The sequence below is a fragment of the Emys orbicularis genome, chromosome 3 (genome assembly GCF_028017835.1).
Source record: "Emys orbicularis isolate rEmyOrb1 chromosome 3, rEmyOrb1.hap1, whole genome shotgun sequence".
NCBI lineage: Eukaryota > Metazoa > Chordata > Testudines > Emydidae > Emys > Emys orbicularis.
Window position 1 is genome coordinate 172,585,053 of NC_088685.1, and position 21,101 is coordinate 172,606,153.

Consider the following 21,101-nt stretch of genomic DNA (forward strand, 5'->3'; position numbering starts at 1 on the left):
ATAATCATAATAGTAGCCTTTTATGCTGAATCTGTATAGATGGTAATGAGTAGGCTTTGGAAAATCCCTTCCTTGGAGGGAAGGGAATTCTTACTTGCAAAATGAATTAATTAATGTCCAGAACCTGAGTTGCAGCCATCAGTGCTTGGTGCAGTTCAGGAAGGGGAAGGGGTGTATGTGTGTAAAAAGGTGACTTTACCTGTATGCTTCTCTGATCCTGGGTCTGGCCAGCTGCCAGAAATAACGGGAGCGGGGGATACCTGGGGAAATATTCTGCTGACTGGTTTAAAATGTCTTTAGGGATGCTTTACACTGCTGGTGTCAGCAGGAGTCAACTGCATATTCTAGCTCTTGATAGATGCCTAGTGGGATTTTCACAATCATGTATCTGCATCTTTAGACACCTAACTACCTCTTAAAAATTTGGCCTTTTGAGACCATAAACATAGAACCCATAATGCTACTTCCACAGAGTGATTCTTCAGTGTGGAACCTGTGTGTGTGTGTGTGTGTGTGAGAGAGAGAGAGAGAGATCTTGGGTGTGTTGCATATACACAAGGAAGCAGAGTCTGAAGGAACTGCACTTTAAAAGGCACTATAGTTAGTAAGAGCCAACAGTATTGGGAATAAGATATGTACCTCTATCTTCTGTAAATTAAAGAGAGCTGAGTATGCCCTTACTCCCATTTATCACTAGAAGGGAGAAGAATAGTTTAATCCATTAAAGAGAAACCTTTACAAATTAAATAGATCAAACTCTTTGAAACATCAAAGCTTACACTATTTAAATATATCTCTCTTCACTCTAACTGAGCTGATGTTTAGCCCCATAATACAAAACAGCCTTTTAAAATAAGTCATTTTAGGAATGAATGAATCAGAGTCCTTAACTTCTAGACCTTAGTTGCTCCATTTGTAAAACAGGGGCAGTAACTCTTAATTCCCTCAGAGGGGTGTTGTGAGGCTTAATGTTCTTAAAACATGTTGATATAACACTTTACACTTCATTAGTATTTTCCATCTGAGGGTCTCAGTGTGCCTGGTAAAGGTTAGTAAGGGTGTATTTATTATTTCATTCTTAAGTGATAAAAGTTTTGGGGGATGGCTCTTAGGGGGCAGCAGAGATGAATACCCAGACATTATTTGGTGTAGTAGTCAACTCTTGTTAGAACTCTGAAGCCCTGGGTTTATTTCCCCCCCTTTTCCCTTACATTGGGATTACACCATTGTTAAATCAGTGGAGCTATTCCTAATTTACAAGGTTGGGAGGGTGACTCCAGCCCTCTGTTTTGGCTGGCTGGATTCACGCCCTAAGCTTTGCCTGATAGGTTTGAAGGATCTCTATAATTCAAAGCAAATTCAGATGAAGTTGATATGTTTGGGGGTTTCCCATGATTTTTACCCTAAGCTATGAAGTGGCCTGGGTGTGCTTGGAACTTGGCCCTGGTCTTACAAAGCTGACCCCAGCTGTACAGGTTAAAGGTCCACACTAGTAGTGTGTCGTTAGGATTTCCCTTCCCTTTATGCTGGCTCTTTGCCTGCAGAAGGGAAGTCGGGCCAGGCACGCTTCAGACAGCGCCATATTTCTTTGTGCCCAGGTGAGGGTGCTGCAGTACAGGCGTTGCCTGTCTCCTCCAGCATCCTCGGGCTCCCGCAGCCTGAGCATCAGGACCTGGGTTGGGAATGGCTGAGCTTGTGCCCAGCAGAGGGCGCTGCCGGACCGGTCCAGGCGGCGGCCGAAGCAGCAGGGATGCAGTGGGAGGCTGGGTGGCTGGAGAAGCTGATGCTGCAGAGCCGGTGGGGTCCCAGCGGAGAGCATGAGGCGCTCAGAGCGGGAAGAGCGTGGAGTGGGAGCGCTTAGCTTCGCGCAGCCCTGATCCAAGCCTCCGCGCTGGACTCCGGAAGACATGACTATGGCTGGGGGAAGGAGAGGGCTGGTGGCTCCTCAGAACACCTTTCTGGAGAACATTGTGCGAAGATCTAATGGTAAGGGGAGGATTGCATTCACCAGCGGCACGTACCGTAACGGGAGATGCCTCGGAAGCTGCTTCCCAGGGGCGTCCAGAAATGCTGCTGAGAGTGGGGCTTGCAGGGGGCAGTGGCAAAGAAAACACAGTAAGTCCTTCCTGCAGCCGGTCTCCGGCCAGGGGCTGCCCAACTGGCTTTGAACCATCACGGCTCGGAGGTGATTGAATGAAGCGGTCTATGCCGGTGCCCTTGGAGAAACGATCCCGCATGCGTTGCCTTTTCAAAGTCCCACCGAAAGTAGAGGGGAGAGTCTGAACGGACCCTCCAAAGGGGGGAGGTGGGGGAGGAAGCCCAGGCTCTTGGGTTGCACGAAACCCCCGTGATCTGGCGTAAAGCACCCGGGACACCTATCTGCAGGGCTCAAGTGTCTGCTGTAGAGATGTGAGAGGGTGAAGGGTTTGGGGGAGAGAGGCTCGTGCGTGCTTTAGAGCTGCCTGGATGCTGCCCCAATGAAGACCCCGCCATACTCAGGCTGAGACTCCCACCCTCTCCTCGCAGCTGGGACTGCACCCGGACCCCTCCTCAAGCCTCTTCCCCCATCACTGGTGGTGCCCTCCTCCTTGCTCAGGGGCTGCATCCTTCCTTTCCACTGGGACGTGCTGCTCCGGGGCTAGGCGACCCAATGTGCCTGGCTTGGCAGAGCCCGCTACTGTTGTTTGGTAGTTGGCGATCGCCTTAGTTTTAATTTGCTTTCCGGGAGATCTCTCTGCTGTTGGCTTAATTCTATTCTACCTCTTAGCTCAGGTGCCAGGCAGGGTGATAGAGTTCAGGTGCTGCTGTAATCACAGATATGATCCGTGGATCGGTTTAAATTAAGGATATAGCAAAAAGCCCATCCTGTGTCTGGGTGTCTAAGGAGGGGGTATATTTCTTACGCATTCGCCTTATACACAGCAGTGTATGCAGGATAACCTCATATATCAGCCATTCAGTACTCTTGTCTATTAGATCTAAGTAGCTGCCTGTCACTTCTGTAATAGTAAGGAGTGAATAGGTGTTAGCCTGTATATGGTTTAAATTGAATACTGAAAATGTTATAGTTCTTCTATAGCCAAATGTCAAAACCATCAGCCATACTATGGGCCCGATCCTGCCGAATTCACTCATTCAAGTAGTTTACACTCACCCGAAGGATCCCACAGACTTCAAGGGAATACAGGGTATGTAAGAAGTCATTTGACTGTCAGGGAGATTCTTTTGGTCTGAGAAATTGCTTTTTAATGACTAAATGATTCAGAAATTCAAGATGGTCTCTAGGAAAAAAAGGAAAAAAACCCTAAGTCATCTTGGAAGATACGGGAGGTCTATCTCGCTGAGTTGAAATTAAGTTTCTTTTTTAAGTAAAGAATATGGTATTTGCAATTTTGTGAGCCTAAGGATGGATAATTTTTCCAAGAATACAGTAATCAGTATATTGTTGCAAGGGGAAATGTCTAGAATTGCACAACTGCATGTGAATATGTATTAATGTGATCTGGATTTTGCTAAAAGGCTGTTTCCTTAAAAAGGCCTCAATCATGCAAATATTATGCGTAATACTTAAAACTAAGAACATGTATGTTAGCAGGGTCTTGGCCCAAGTCCTACCAATTTTTAACTCCGATTCACTTCACTGAGGATGCTAAGCAATTTAAGGACTTCTTGGATAAGTTAGCGTGTAGAATCAGGAAAACACAATTAGTGAATTACAGTATTTAAAAAAAATCAGCTACATGATGAGAAAGCGAAGAAAGACAATTCCTCATTTGATCTGGGGCTGGAAACTCAAATGACTCCAAGGAATGATTTTCAATTTATTTTTTTTTAAAACTGGAGGCTCTTATTGAAGCAGCAGCATTTTGGAAAGACTTGGAGTGCAGAGAATCTGGGTACTACTAATGCATCTTCACACGTAATTGTGACTCTAAAAAGGTTGCCTTCCCCCACTCTCTTCCTAGAAGCAGCAAAGAGTCCTGTGGCACCTTATAGACTAACAGACGTTTTGGAGCATGACATGCATCCGAAGAAGTGGGTATTCACCCACGAAAGCTCATGCTCCAAAACGTCTGTTAGTCTATAAGGTGCCACAGGACTCTTTGCTGCTTTTACAGATCCAGACTAACACGGCTACCCCTTTGATACTCTCTTCCTAGAGAAATGTTTGATTGCTGTATTCTTAGAACAAAAGATACTATCCATCCTTACTGAAAATCCTGTTATTTATAAACAAAATATTTTGGCTGGCTGTGGTGAAATAGAACCTCTAATCTTCCAACTTCAATTATTGAAATGTTTCCTAGAGACTGTTTTGAGTCTTTGAATAATTTCATCATGAGAAAAGTCAACTTCTCACTTTATTCAGCAGAACTGATGAGTCATCAATCTGAACATATAATCAGTTTTCCATCCCTACACCCCCACAATCAATAGAAGCGGTGTCAAAAGTTACCTTGACATTATTATTTATATGGTGCTGTGGGTGAGCAAGGTGCTTCACGGGACAAATAAAAAGACCAGGCCCCTGCTCTCAGGTGTGCATTAGTTCATGAGGGTTGTAATAATACTAGACTGAACCTCTAAGCTCAACCTTGTAGGAGGGGATGGAACACAGCTGTACCACACTAAGGAGGAATTTGGGAGGAATTGTGACTCAAGTTACAGTCCCTTCCCTTGCTGTGAAGAGGGTGTAATTTAGTGAAGTCCTTTCCCCACTTTGTGCTGGCTCAGCTCTGCTGGCCACTTTAAGGGAGGCATGGGGGAGTCAAGGCTCCTCCCATTTCCTCTTCCTCTGTACCTTCTCCTGGCCTACCTGCGTGGAAGGAGAATACTGGGCTGCAGTCTTTACTATGCCTCCTATACCCAAGCTGTGCGGCAGGGGAAGCTAAAGTGGCCATATAAAAGTTAAGGTTTTGGTCCCCCTTTATTCCCCTGCGCAGTCACATTTGGCTGGGCCACAATCTGACTGACAAGAAAAAAATATAAAATGATGGGATTTGCCATTGAAATGTTGGGAGTTTTATCAAGCTAGTACTTAGCTGGCAGCTCAGAGCAGGTTACACACTGCCTCCAAATATTGAGTGGATAAACATACACAAATGCATGCTCTTGGGAGTCTGTTCTCCCACTGAAATGTGGGGGACTTAGCATTAATGTCAGTTCTATGACTAATTGGTGTGATGCATATGGACCTTGCTGTGAAGGGGGAGTAGAATAGTACCCACTCTGTTTATATCAGAGATACAAATTAATTGAGGACCACATTTGTACTCTCTTTTTAGAGACTGAGAGAAGCTAGCTATCTAAATGAGACTAGATAGCAGTAATAAAGCAATTATCTACAACCATTTATTGGGAGCAATAATCAACACACACAACTAATTATGCCATTTCACCATTAGTTTAAAATGTAATTCTATTAATAGCATTTGATATGAGATGTGAAGCTTGAAAGCTGACATGTCTCCATTGCCAAGTATAGCTCATAAAGAGAATACATGTGGTTTTAAATTTATTGTGCATGCATGTTCAGGTCTTTTCATTCTGGCATAGTGTTTTGCTCATGTCTATAGCGTGTCTTCAGGAGGAAGATTGTCATATCCATGTGCAGTGATTTGGGGTAAGGGAGCTTAAGTACCTCCCCACCCCCAAATGTGGCTTGCCTGAGTTGCCACCCCAGGTGCAGGAAAGAGAGCAGGTTTGTGAGGTCAGTGCTGTCTCCCCAACCCTGCGTAGGAGTGGGCTGAGGAAAAGCAGGGAGATGGGGAGCAATGGGTCTTCTCCCCTACATGCCAGCCAGAGTGAAGGGGGAATTAACATTTCAAGAGCTACAGTAAACTACTTCCCTCATAGTGGAGCAAAGAGGAATCCCTTCCCTGAGCTGCTCCGAGGATGGCATAGGCATGTACCACCCCATACATATGTTGTTTACAATTCTGCTTGTGAACAGCTTGTCTTATGTTTAATATTTTAAAACAGTGCTTCTGAATTACCCATGTATAGTTAGAAAAATAAATGTTGTGCATAGGACTTAGTCAGGCTTGGTGAACAGAAGTTTTTTTTGTTGGTTCTGAAGAAGTGAAAAAGCTAAAAAGGCCAGAACACCCTGTGGGGTGGAAAATTGCCTATGCTGTAAAATAGTTCAGTACAGAAGAAATCACTAGGCTGCTGATGGATATTGCTAATGTCATATTCATGTTTTTCCTGCGGTAACACAATATCCCTGTGGTATACAGCATGCTATAACAGTATCACAGCTATCATCTTGGTCTGCAGCCAGTGCACTCCATTCAAATGGTGCAGTATGTTATAGGCAACTAATTTTTATAAAATGATATTTTAATGCTTTATCAATAATCTAGAGAAAAAATCCTTTAAGTTTACAGAATTATAGGCCTGAGTTTTGCAATCCTTACTCAGGCAAAATTCTCATCGAGATCAGAGGGAGTTTTGCCTTGTAAAGGCTGCAGAATCCAGCCCTATTGTCTAATGACTATTGAATTTCAATAGAGTGCAGACACTTCTGAATATTAACGATAAAAGTAAGGAAATATATCACCAAACCAGAACTTTGTCCAGATGATGACATAGCTAAACAAAATATTAAAAAAGAGATCTATTCCAGATCTCAGCTCAGATCATACAACCCTAAGACCAGTGTGAGGAGCAAGTGGCTTCAAACCTTTGAGCTACATGTATTATGCAAACAAAGATTGGTAAGGCCATATTTCTAATCTGTTATAATTAGTTTTAGCTCAAGGTCAATCTATTTATATGCTGAAAGACACTGGCATACCTACCTGAGTATCAAAATTCTGCTCCAATACCCATGAATCTACCCATATATAAATCTTTTACCAACTACTTATAGACTTCTCAATGTACAATAATATGGTGCTAAATAACGCATTAAATAAGAGAGGTGCACCAAATACTCGTGTTTTCTTTTGTATAACAATTTTGCTTCAAATGCTTATAGAACAAAATAAACAATTCTTGTATAAGATAATGTTTAGGCAATAACATAGATGTATCTTATCTTTTTAGTTTGAAAAGGATGCGCCAAACTTTTATACCTCAAGGTCCAGACTCTTGGTTCTGCCTAAGTCCCTTTTGAGCCAAAGCTGCCTCAAACTGGGGCCTAGCACAATCTGGCTCTGGTTTTGGTTGGGGTCTTGAGGTACTACTGTAATACAAATAATGAACAGGTCATGGGGTGCTGAGAGGGGGCCACTCTAATGGAAGTAACTTAGAGCAGCCCAGGCACTGCTCTAAGACATATAGAAGGCTCTTTCTATTCCTCTGGTTCTGGGACTGCTGGGTAGGTGAAAGGTGGCTTAGGGGGGCATCTATCCTTGCTCACTGTATCTGAGGATCTGGGCCCAGTCCTACAATTCCAGCACACTCAGATTTTCCACTGACGTCACTGGGAGGTTTGGATGGGCTAGGAATGCCAATACAGACTTCAAGAGGGTAAACTTTGGTAAAAATCAGTTAAGTGTCTTTCCAGTAGGGCTGTTTTGTGTGTTTTTTAGTACTGAGGCATTCATATCAAAGCACATTATAAAAGCACTTACATTCATGCACAGGTAACTTTTCCCCCACAAACAGGCTGTTAATGTTATCAGACCACATAGAAGATTTAATTTGGGTCAAGTTGTTAGTACAATTAATTAGTAGAGAGGATGAGACACTGAGACTTTTTGGTCTGCACAGATCTTTTTTGAGCTACAATGCATCAAATCAGGAGAAAATAGCATGGCCCTGGATAGTCTCTCTTAGATCCACAGATGCAGGAGACCCTTCACTTGTGGATCTCCCCAGTCCTGTGCTGATGGGTAGCTCAGTCACTTCTGTGGCACCATTTCTCCCTTCCCATCCTCCTCTGGACCTCAGAGAAGATGCTCTGCAGGTTTAGGTTTCGCATGGAGGAAGGGGGCAGAGTTTGGGTGTGGGAGGGCAGAGGTGGGGCCCAGGAGAAGCACCTTGTACCCTTCAGGGAAAAATAATATAGCCTGGGGCTCTAATATCTCTTCTGTGGTGCTCACTTCCCATGGCCAGGCCAGGGAGAGCCCCTAGTAGCACTGTTTTAATGGAGCAGAATAGTAAGAGAATCTGGAGGAGAGGAGAGAGGGTTTGGAAGCACAGGACTTCTATGAAGTTGGCCATTTCTGTGGATTCCCCGAGATCTGCTTTGCTCACTGGGGACTGATCAGGTTCAGGGGCAAATCCTGTATCTCTTGAAGGAAGAGTGTAGAGGGATCTCCCTGAGAGGAGCCTCACAGAGACTTCCCTTGTGGGTTGTACTCTGGGAGGGAAAATCAGCCCTGTTGATTATGCCATATTTTAGGGTTACCATATTTCAGCAAGCAAAAAAGAGGACGGGAGGAGCCCCGCCCCTGCCCCTCCCACTTCCCGCCCCCCTCAGAACCCCCAACCCTCCCCCCGTTCCTTGTCCCCCGACTGCCCCCTCCTGGGACCCCTGCCCCTAACTGCCCCCCAGGACTCCACCCCCTACCTAAGCCTCCCTGCCTCTTGTCCCCTGACTGCCCCCTCCTGAGACCCTCCCCCCATCCTAACTGGCCCCCTAGGACCCTACCCCCTACCTGTACCCTGATTGCCCCAACCCTTATCCACACCCCCATCCCCAGACAGACCCCTGGGACTCCCACGCCCCATCCAACCACTCCCCACCCCCTGACAGCCCCCCCAGAACTCCCGACCCATCTAAACCCCTCTGCTCCCTGTCCCCTGACTGCTCCGATCCCTCTCCCCACCCCTGCCCCCTGACAGCCCCCCCCAGAACTCCCAAACACCCCCCCCGCTCCTTGTCCCCTGACTGCCCCCTCCTGGGACCCCTGCTCCTAACTGCCCTCCAGAACCCCACCCCCTACCGAAGCCTCCCTGTTCCTTGTCCCCTAACTGCCCCCTCCTAAGACCCCCCACCCTAACTGCCCCCCAGGACCCTACCCCCTACCTGTACCCTGACTGCCCAAAACCTTCTCCACCCCCCCAAAAAAGCCCCCCCCAAACTCCCGACCCCCCCGTCTCTTGACTGCCCCCTCCAAAATCTCCCTGCCCCTTCTCCTGCCCCCTGGCCCCCTTACCCTGCCGCTCAGAACATGGTGTTGGGCTCTGTGCAGAGCCGGACACGTGGCTGCGCTCCCCAGCGCAACACACAACCCGGTCCCACCCCACCCAGTGCTGCCGGAGCGGGGCGCTGGGCAGCAGGGGAGGAGGAGCTGCCGAGGCCCGATGCAAACGGCCCGGCAGGCCGGCCGGCTCAGAATGCGGGGGAGGAGGAGCTCTACAGCTGCTCCGGAGTCCAGCCCGGCAAGCTGCGGGGGAAGGGCTCTGGCTGCCAGAGCCCCATGTGAGCAGCTGAATTTCCTGCAGCCCTCCCAGCCGCGCCTCGCTCTGCATGGGGGGGAAATCCCGGACATTTTTAGTGATTTACAAATTCCCCCCCGGACGCTATTTTTAACACAAAAAGCAGGACATGTCCGGGTAAATCCGGACGAATGGTAACCCTACCATATTTAATAGAATAGGCCTTTTTCCTTGGTACTGGAGAACATCACCAAGACCCATCCTTCTAAGGGATATGGTGAGTAGAATCCTATTGACTCTAGTAACCCATGTGGATTCCTCTTGAAGGGTTCAGACCTAATTCTCACATTGTGAATCAGACAAATCTCTCAACCTCCCCACTCAGAAATGGTCTGACTCCACAGTGTCCAATCAAATTTGGTCCTAAATTTAGATTTTTTTTTAATAAAAGAAAAACCCCTCTTACAAATCCTGAATGACAGAATTGTTTCCACGATTGTATCATTAATTCCAATGGAAATAGTTTAAAAAAAATCAAACAAGCATTCCATTTTATTGTCTGCAAACCAGACCTTGCAACATTGTGCCATACATGAGGCCTGTAAGAGAAATTAACTAGCAAGATAAAAAATGAAACTGGCCAGGCTATGTTCTGTTCAATCTGAGAGAAATGTAACAGGAAACAGCATAAAGAGTGGAAAAAACTAATTGGATTTCTAAAGTGTTTTTGCATTTTAATAATCTAAATTGTTCTTAGTATCATAGGAAACAAGAAAAAAGATCTTAACCTGACAATGTGGCTTTAGCAGCAGAGTGCTGCATTTTGGTATCACTTTACTAAGATTTACTTTTACAAGTTATGCATATAACTTCCTATACTATGAGATATTTACTTAGATGGTAAGATCTTTGGGGCAGTGACTGGTCTTGTTTATTGTTTGTTCAGTGCCTGGCACAATGGGGTCCTGGTTCCTGACTGGGGCTCCTAAGTGCACTGTAATTTGGATAACTATTAAGTGTTTTCATAATTTAAACTAAACGGTGGTTTTCAAAATAAATGAACAGAGTATAGTTTGGGGTCTATTGTATTTTTCTTTTTGATCATGTATCTGTTTATCAAAATTAATGAATTTGCAGATTCTGCAATGTCTCCCAACCATTAGTAGGTGAAATTCACTCTGTGCAGTGGGCTGGCACATAGGCTTTGTGGCATTTAAGCTGTTTTTTGAGAATGTAAATGGGTGCATATGCCTTGTGCTGCTTGTGAATTTCATTCCAGCATGATTGACTGAGTCTTGGGTGCATATTGCCATGCATTTTAGTGAGTATCTCTGATACACAAATTGCTGGAATGAACAAAGTTAACCTTTAAACAGGTGTTGCAAGTGGCAGGGGGTATTGACTTTGCTGTGGAGTGTCTGTGGAAGAATGTCTACACCAGTTAAAGCTTCTAGAGGGGCTGATGGGAAATCTAGAGCAGACACAGACCACTTGTTTTTCTGCTCCTTTATACTGGTTCAAGGCACTATAACTCCATTGGTTTCAGAGGTCTCTATGCTAACCCAACATAGGCCAATGCAGAGGTGGCACTGGGGACAGTGGAGTTGTCAGTTATGTGGCTGCTGGGGCCTAAAACCCTGAAGAAATGGCAGCGAAGGCTGCTATTTCACCTCATAAATTGTAGTAGCACCTGCAGAGTGGTTTTGGCTGGGAAGTGAATTTTACCTCCCTCCAATCCCTGTCACTTCACTTGCATAAGGCAAAGTGAATTTCACCTAAACAAAGTAGGCATCTGATATACGAACTAACTTGCTACACATTTATTAAAGGCAAATGCATAAAGCTGACATTCCTTAAGTACCCAATCCTGCAAGACTGTGTGGGCAAGATTCCATCCAATGGGAGTTTTTGCTTAAATAGGGTCTTTAGGTTAGGCCTGATTCCAGTGGCTCTGATTCATCAAAGTATTTAAGCATATGAGTAGTCCCTCCCGGGCTTCACCACGACCATTCAGCTGCTTAAAAGTAAGAACATGTTCAAGTACCTTGCTGAATAAGGGCCAATGTGAAGCAACAATGGTTTTTGTTCTTGCTTGGTCTCGCTCCTTTTGAAGTCAATGGCAAAACTCTTTTATTAACTTCATTGGGAGCAGTACAGATCTAGAGTTTGCAATATAACTCTTTTACTTCTCTAATAAGCTAATGTTATCCCAATATTTTGCCCAATTTGAGTACTGAAATTTTTCCTTGCTAGTTATTACGAAGCTAAGAGCTTCTAATTTTTATAGTGTTTGGAAATGTATGACCTGATCTAGTAAGAAAAAAAGAATAAATCATAAGGATGATAGATATGCATTTTAAAATTAATGTTCTGTACGCCTCAAAAGTTCCACAGTAGTAATTCAACTCATCCATCAATCAATCTCTGTATTAAATCCTAGAACAAGATCATAAAACAAATCTTAATGAAACCTGTTTGCTAGAGAACTTGCTAATGCATTTTTGTAATGCATACCGTTAAGACTTTGCATAAAATTAGGTCTGGTCAAATGCTTTTAAAGCTCTTGATGGCTGAAAATATCAATAAACCAAGTGGTTTATTTTAAATTGTCAGAAGACCTATATGACTAACCTACCCCAAAACAGGCTCTTCACTGGGTTTCTTTTTAAGACCAGAAAGGGAAAAAACAAACAATTAAATGAAGTCCAACTGTTAAACATTATTATCTTTGTTCTTTTTAAAACAAAATAATACATTATATCGCTTTTGCAGATTTGTATAGGGTGAAGTTTTAACATTAATTTTATTGACTGAACTTTAATTTTGGAAAGTTACTTCATTCTAGATGCCACATTTGCTTTAACATGCTTTCTTTTTTTAACTTTCAGTCTGGACATTATCTCATAGACAGACAGGTACAGAATGATGCTATGTACAATATACACATGACAGCTTCCATGCATTCTGTCCATTTCAGCCATTACTTCTCCATTGTTCTGTACCAATTTCTGTTAATTTACAAAGGGGGGAAATGGTTTGCAAAAGTGTTTATTTAAAAAAATTATTTTGTAGACTTAATTTGATATTTGACTATCTTTCTGAAGATATGTAATCAAAAGAGCGAGGCTTATCACTGTTGGTGGGATGTGTTGCTGTTTGCCGTTGACACTCTTCTGGTGGTAGAGGTCTATTGTGAAATATTTACTATAGCAATGTAAAATAACAAATGTTGGCATGGAACTATTAATCTCTGTGTGAACTGCTGGCTGAAAGTAGCTTTCATTTTTGTGCAATTGTTCAAACCGAGTCACTTGAAGTTGTTGTTTTAGTTAGTGTCTCCTTTGTTTTTTGTGGTAAGTATGATGAAATGCATCTTCTGCAATTCTTTTCAGTCTGTCTGTGTACCATGCTCTGTGTGCAAATAGTAGGCTTAGAATGCAGCATTGAAATGTGTGTACTGCACTGAAGCTTTGCTCATACCCTAGCAACTGTAGAGTTTTTAAAACCCTTTTTGTCTCAGTAAAGTATGTGTTTTATTATGTGAACCTTAATATATACATACAAATGGCCATATTTAGGTCTTTATAATACATTGTTTTGAACTGTAGAACCAGGCTGTATCTGAAAATAGAGGTAGAATATTGAGGGCTTACATTACAATGGCCACAGATTTCATTACTCAGCACAGAAGATTCATTTTAACATGGCAAATCAGGTCACATAATGTGGTGATCTTTAAATATCAACCCATTCCCACCCAAGAAATCAGCTCAATAGATACTGAGCCAAAATGTGCATCTGTGCAACTCCATTGATCTCAGTGGAGTAGCATGGATATGAGAGCAGCATGTTATCCCATTGGCTTTACTCTGCTACCCAATACCTATATAGCAGTATAAGTTGCTGTTTGCATTTGAACAGATTAATATTTTCTTGAGGGCCCAGTACTGCACTTCTTATTCAGACAAAAATTTTGTGATTAGTGGGTGTGTCCCCCTACTCTGCATCTGAAGTTTAGGCTCTCAGCCCCTTGTGCTCAAAGAAATAGTTACATTAATCTTTTGAAAAGAATTCCAAGAATGTATTTTCTTACAAAGTTGTCTAGATGTTGGGCCTTATTCTGATCTCACATTGGTATTACACCAATATATCCCCATTGGCCTTGATAGTTACTCCTAATTTACACCACTGAGAGCAAAAGTCTGCACAATTTAGGGATAGACCTGAATTAAAATGATCAAGTAAATAATTGCTCTGTGGGAATCACTAATGCAAACTGTGAGTGTAGAGGTTTTGAGAGAGATGTATTTACAAGGGAGTACTATATTTTTTTAACTACATTTGCTATCAAAAATGAAAACCAAAATACTATATTTTTTTAAAAAAATCTTCAGGTTGCAAAGTCAAGTGTTCCATAAATTTGGAAATACCAGAACTAAGATTGCCTGGCAAACGTAAACTTACTCCCCTTATGTTTATGCTTTTTGGTGTAGTTAATTACATGATTGTTACATACTATTTTTTTCACAGGACCCCTTGTTAATTTCAGCAAGGGAAGGGGTAGCATGTTGCATCTATTTCAGTGACGTGAAAACATAAGAATGGACACACAGGGTCAGACCAGTTGTCTATCTAGCCCACATCCTGTCTTCTGCCATTGGCTGGTGTCAGATGCTTCAGAGGAAATGAACAGAACAGGTCAATTTATTGAGTGAGCCATCCCTTGTCATCCAGTCCCAGCTTCTGGCTGTCAGAGGTTTACAGACACCTAAAGCATGGGGTTGCATCCCTGACCATCTTGGCTAATAGCCATTGATGGACCTATCCTCCATGAACTTATCTAACTCTTTTTTTTTTTAACCCAGTTATGCATTTGGCCTCCATAATATCCCAAACTATGTTGCACTCTGCCATTGGTTGTAACGTGCCATCTATGCAGTTCAATGCCCAGCTAACTAATGTAACACTATCTAAGTGTTCTATGTCTGCAGATAGGATAAAAGACTGCTACAGATATCAACTAAGAGGGTTACTCTTTTACCTGAAATGTAGAGGCCCATGCTGGGTTCAAACTCTACTGAAGATCTATGAAGTGTTGTCATAGTAATTTGGGGCATAACAAGGGGAGGTGGTGTGATGTACTCTATACATAGGAGTGTGACCACAAAGTGGTTACCTGGGCTCTAAAATCCCAATCCTACATAACCTACTCACCCAAGCAGTTCTTAATCATGCAAATAGTCCTACTGACTTCAAGATGCCACAGACCTTCATGGGATGACTTCTATGGATCTGCTTGCATGAATAGCTGTGCATCTCATTGGGTAGAAGAATTTATAAGCTTAGTTGTGGAAGCACGAGGAGACTGGGTCTAATCTTGTGTTGCATCTCCAAGAGCTTTGTGCCCTATGGATTCAGGATGTTCCAGATTGCCTATGGCTTGTAGCTCAACCCAGAATCCCCATAGTGCTCCCAGTTCCACCTCTTTTGGAGATCACAAGGGGGCAGGGTTAGGGGTCTTACAGCCTATGCTGTGGCAGGGGCATTCTTGCCCAGCCAGCTGCTGCTCCTGCACAGCCCCACTACGCCACTGGAGCGATGTGTAGGGAATGCTATGTGGCCAAATGAATATTGTGGTAATACCTTGGGCCTGATCCACCAATATATTTTGCACCACTTCCCCAGTGCAGAACAGCCCTAAACACAGCTTAAGTAGCCAGTGGAGGATTCTTCTTCGTCCCCCACCCTCCCCAGGCATAGCGATTCCTATGTTACCTCCCCTCCTGGTCACTGGCATAGACTCGAGGGTATGACCTCTTTAAAAAGGTATGGCTGGGACACCCCTTCATCCAGCTGCAATAATGGTTCCTGGGGGGAGTTGGCAGAAATGAGCCACTCTAATCTACGCTGTGGATTGGATTGGTACCCAGCCAGCTCCAGGACTGGGCATGGGGGCAGGGAAGGGTGGCTTGGGGGCACTTTTGCTGTCAGGTCTTGACTCCTGCTGAGTGCTCCTCAACCAGACTGGAGAATTGGGGCCCTGTCCTCTTGGGATTTGAGAGCTCCATTTCACAAACATTGTGATGCATCCAAGCTAGGACTTCGTGTGTAATACGTGTCCTTGGCAGTCTAGTCATGTTTGGAAATGGTGCCACAAATCCATATAATGGGGTAAATCTTGTCTCTGGGAGCAGCCCAAGTAACCAGTCTGGGAGATAGCCTCACAAAGAGCTGCCCCTGGGCCACTGCTGTGGGCTTCAACAGCTCCTGTGAGTATTTTCACACACCCTCTGTGAAGAGGCGTGGCCTGTGTTTTTTGTCTAATCACGTCCTTCCTCTTGCCTATTCTTTTCCTGGCCTCCCATGCCCTCCGGGAAGTCCCTAAGGGGCTGTAACATGTTGCACAGGGGTCTACGAGGGAGTCCCTCCTTCCTCTTGTATGGCAGCTCCACAGCAGTGCCACTGCCTCCAGGGCGGGTGCCCCTGCAGCCGGGAAGGCAAGGCTTGCCTCAGTAGAGGTTTGATATCTTCTTATGCGAAGGAATGACTGCTTAACTGATTACCAGCTGTGTCTTGTCAGAGACCTGTCGGAAACGTAACGTCAAATCAGTGCAACTGAGCACTGACTGTAGCATTGGGGATGTTAGCTGACCACAGCCCTTCTGCCTGGGGGACAGTTGATCAGAAGGAACTGTGCAGGGTAAGTGATATGTAGGATTCCTTATTTTGGGCCCTATCCTGCAGTGCTCTGCAAAGGCAGGACACCCAACAACTGAGATGCCTGCTGGGTTATACACATGGAAGGCCCGCTCTGTGGCAGGTGGGATGGGGAGAGGGCTGTACAGTAGAAAGCAGAGTAGTTCATATTTTTCTGTGACACTCCATTCTCTTCTATGAGGGTGAAACCCCCCAGCCCACAGACTGTGGAAACAAGCAGGGTTTGGTGGGATGGAACCCCCCTCCCAACTTAGTGGGCAGGATGCTGGGGAGCAGCTCTCCCCCTCTGCTGCCTGTGACATGCTTTCTGGCCACTGGATCCACATAGGCAAATATCCAGGAGCCCTGTGTGTAGCCTGCTTCCAGCTCTCCTTCTGCACCCCCATATCTACAGCCAGTACACAGCTGACCTTCTTGGTGCACACGGGGCTCCAAGGATCTCATTGCATGGCAGCGTGGTCCACATCCTCACGATGGGGTACTCTGGGGTTTCTGCGGTGTGCAGGCTTTGTGTGGGCTCTTCACCAACAGACGGACTTCTCACCTTGTGAGTACTAATGGAGTGGGGCAATAGAGCTGGATAAGGAAAGGAAGGATCATCCAGTGGTTGTGGTGCTGACCTGAGACTTGGTAGACCTGGGTTCAGTTCCCTGTTCCATCACTGACTTCCTGTGATCTTGGGCAAGTCACTTAGTTCCTCATCTGTAAAACGGGTATTGTGACTGTGAAGCACTCAGATATGACCGTAATGGGGGGGCCATAGAAGCACCTAAGATAGCTATAGATAAATTCAGGTCTCTAGTTCTAGAACTTGTTATCTGGAGCCAGGTTCTGTGCTCAGATGCTTGGGGAGAGCCACCCTATAAATTAATAGGAGCCCCTGTACACAGCTCTGGGAGTAGAATTTCCTTTTTGGGACGAGGAGATGATAGTCAAACTAAAATGAATGGGCAAAGTCATCAAAATCATTGCTATTGGGACAGAATGTGACCTGAAGTTCATATTTGTGTATTTCACTGCTGCTTTTTGTTTCCTGATACATTTTTTTCAAATGCATCCCGACAAGATACAGTGCGGTGTTCGTAGTTAAAAAAAAATCTCAAAAGTACTTGATTCAGGCAAAAACAATAAGAAACAACTTATCTTAGTGAATCATAGTAAGGGGTAAAGTACATGTATTGCTTCTGGAGCAAGCTGCTTTGACTAAGAAAAACCATGGTATTTAAAATGGTTGTGAGAAACAAAGCAGTTAAGATGTCCTGCAGATATATTACCAGCATATTTCACTCTAAAGTGTGTATACAGATACTTCTCCTATTGCAAGTAGGATTGGGCAATGAAAGTAAATGGATAAAGACTTTTCTTTTTATTTAAACCCATTTTATGCTTGCTACAAAATTTTGAAAAGGAAAAAATCCCCCCCCCCAATTAATAGTTAAATTGCCTTTAGTCTTTCACTTTCAGGAATCATTAATGACTGCCATAAATACGTTATCGGCCAGAGTGTGCTTTAAATACAAATATGGAGACCTAGATAACCCTTTTTATTCTTTGTTTAAATTCACTTGGGTGTCTAGCCACCCTTCATAATGGTGGTGGGCCTGATTCTTCCCTGCCTGGCTCCTTGTGTCATCATTGATACCTGTGAGAAGTCACTGCTAAAATGAGAGCAAATTAGATTCCTCTGCATGAGTGAGTGGAGCGTCGTGTTTTGATCTCACGTTGTGCAGATGTGGCTGGCTGTGCAAGGTCCAGGGCAGTGAAGAACCTGGCTGTATGTACAATAGTCAATCTGCTAATTATGTAAATGATACATCAATTCTACAAAAGCAGTAGTAAGCATTAAGGCTTGAATCCTGCTCACTAAATTCCTGCTGGGTGAAATTCACCCTGGCATGGATGGCCAGCAAAAGGCCCTTAAACAGGGCTGGATTTCCAATTAGGCACAGTAGGCACATGCCTAGGGGTGCCTGGCCTCTCTAAAACTGGGTGCAACACGAGGGTCACATGTTGGGGGGAGGGGAGCGCTGAAGATGCTGTGCCTACAGGTGCAAAAGTGTAAATCTGGCCCTGCCCTTAAGCACCATGTTCAGTCTGCTAGTGGGGCTCTGGGCCCTGTATGCCATGGAAAAAGGTGTTTGCATAAGTCCCAGATAGGTCAGAATTGACAACAGCAAAGGGTGAAGGCAATAGGAGGGGCCACTGAATCCAAATTCAGAGCACATGCCAGACAACTGTTGCACAGAGGTCTTGCCACTTATCCAGTGGGTGGAGCTGGATTGGTGAATGGCGGTGGGATGGAGAGGGGGAGGAGAGAGGGGAAAGAGGAGCAGTGTTGTAATCCATATGTTAGCCCTGGATTGGGGATGGGATTCACCTCCCCATACCCTATATTTTACCTGCATAAAATCCAATCACTCAGGCTTTATGCCAGTAAAGTGAATTTAATCTGTAAATAATCCTGTTGATTTCAGTAGGAATACTATGTGAGTAAAGTGAGTGGGATTGGGCCCCAAACAATTAAATATATATAGGAATGCAGCCACAGAGCTACCTAACTGTCTAACCAATGTGTTCTTTCAAACAGATACTAATTTTGTCTTGGGTAATGCCCAGATAGTGGATTGGCCCATTGTATACAGCAATGATGGATTTTGCAAGCTATCAGGATATCACAGAGCAGAAGTTATGCAAAAAAGCAGCACCTGCAGGTATTTGAGTGCAGATTTACTTTCTATTAAATAACTTGTAGTGTTGTGTTGTCGCTTGAGAAAAAAAAATCTGTTTGTTCCATTTTTCTCTTTAATTTCCCTAGGATGCATCTGTCAGTTATGCTTTGCAGGTGAAATAATAGGACACCGTCAAACAAGGGCAATTTTTGTCTAGGCCCTCTTTCACGCTGTAAACAAACGGCTTTGTACGTCTCTCCAATATCTTACTTGAATTCCTTGGTTTGTTTGCAGTTTTATGTATGGGGAGCTGACAGACAAAGACACAATTGACAAGGTGCGGCAAACGTTTGAGAACTACGAAATGAATTCCTTTGAAATCTTGATGTACAAAAAGAACAGTAAGTTGGGTTTTTTTGTGGGGGGGGGGGTAAAGTGTGGGGCGGGGGAATGGTGATGGTGTGTGTGTGTTTTTAATACTCATGAAAGCTACCAGTTTGCTAGCCTGGGAGACTGCAGTCTTATTAAATTAACGTTAATACCCGATTCTGCAGTCTGATCCATAAGGGCAAACCCTTTCACCCGTACAGAGTCCCAGCCAAGTCAAGGGCTTAGGGGTCTGCCCACATGCATCAGATTGCAGGATTGAGGCCTTCACTTGCTCACACCTATAATATTACAACTACTTCAGTTTCCAGAACAATACTTCAGCATGTCAACATTAGAATTCAATAAATAATACTGCGTGGACTATCCCATGACGACGACAAAACCCATCCACCCAACCTGACCTCTCTAAATACAAACCTATGGAGGCTCCAACTTGCAATCCACCAACTCAACTCTGTCCCAAATATCCAATTAAAAAGATTAGCTTTGTAGCTAGCCCAAGTGTTAAACAAATTTGGGCTCTGTCAGATCAGTGAGGGAATCCATCCCTAGTGAAAGATCCCTGACAGAGAACCCTGCTAGCAGCTGCTTCCCATTTAAATCCAGGGGGCTCCCAGGCAAGAACCTCTGCTGACTGTAGCATTTAATGGAGAGGCAATCACCTCTTTGCACCAGCCTATATTGTACTTGTTCTGTGAGTAATGTAACCTTCCCTACTTTGTCTCGTCAATGCCCTTCAGCCTTGACCTACAGGAACCAGCTCATTGGAAAAGGGTAATCCAGTCTCTTTGCATAGTTGGTCCTTGGTCTCTCTGCTGAAACTGCCAATTAGTGCCAGCTGTGGTGTAGCCATCTGAGAGACTCAATCACTTCACATAGGCTACTGAAGGGTAATAAATAGGGCCCTACCAAATTCACAGTCCATTTTGGTCAATTTCATGTTCATAGGATTTTTAATATTGTAAATGTCATGATTTCAACTATTTTAATCTGAAATTTCATGATGTTGTAATTGTAGGGGTCCTGACCCAAAAAGGAGGTAGGTGTGTGTGTCGGGGGAGGGGTCACAAGGTAATTGTGTGTGTGTGTGTGTGTGTGTGTGTGTGTTTGGGGGGGGTGTTTGCAGTACTACTACCCTTACTTCTGGTGGCGGCACTGCCTTCAGAGATGGGCAGCCGGAGAGCGGCTGCTGGCTGGGAGCCCAGCTCTGAAGGCAGAGCCGCTACCAGTAGCAGCGCAGAAGTAAGGCTGGCATGGTATGGTATTGCCACCCTTCTGCACTGCTGTCTGCAGAGCTGGGCCTCAGTCAGCAGCCACCACTCTCCAGCTGCCCTGCTCTGAAGGCAGCAGCACAGAAGTAAAGTGGCATGGTATGGTATTGACATCCTTACTTCTGCACTGCTGCTGGTGGGTTGCTGCCTTCAGAGCTGGGCGCCTGGCCAACAGCCACCGCCCTCCAGCCCAGCTCTGAACGCAGCAGGGCAGAAACAAGGGTGGCAATACTGTGACCCCCCTAAAATAACTGTATGTCCCCCCCCCACGATCCTCTTTTGGGTCAGGACCCCAAATTTGAGAAACACTCGTTGTCCCCATGAAATCTGTGTAGTATAGGGTAAAAGAGCACAAAAGACCAGATTTCATGGGGGGAGACCAGACTTCACGGTCCGGGATGCATTTTTCATGGCTGTGAATTTGGTAGGGCCTTTGCAATAAGGACTTTGTACACCAGTGCCAATCAGTGGGTGCCCTCAGTCCTTTGTTTTCTAAAAGAATCTACTCAGTCCTGTAAGGCTGCTGATGTCACATCATTGGCCTTTGTCGTCATTTTCAAATAATCCTCAAACCACCTTTTCCACCCCCCCAATCTCCAGCCTCTAGTTTTGCTGCCTGTTACCATGCAGTCTGAGGCACTATTCCATCTGGGACTGCACCATGGCTTGGGGTGCTTTCCTGGAGCGCAGCCTTGCTAATACCTAGTCACTAGAAAAGCCA

General features: G+C 44.6%; 1 protein-coding gene across 1 annotated transcript in view; it reads left to right on the top strand.

Moving 5' to 3' along the window:
* The first annotated feature begins 1,907 nt into the window (after nt 1-1,907).
* KCNH1 (potassium voltage-gated channel subfamily H member 1) overlaps nt 1,908-21,101 on the top strand; it is a 329,239-nt gene continuing 310,045 nt past the window's right edge. The window contains exons 1-3 of the mRNA XM_065401041.1: nt 1,908-1,986; nt 18,638-18,761; nt 19,014-19,120. Of these exons, the coding sequence (XP_065257113.1) occupies nt 1,908-1,986; nt 18,638-18,761; nt 19,014-19,120 (310 nt within the window). The remainder of the gene's footprint in view (nt 1,987-18,637; nt 18,762-19,013; nt 19,121-21,101) is intronic.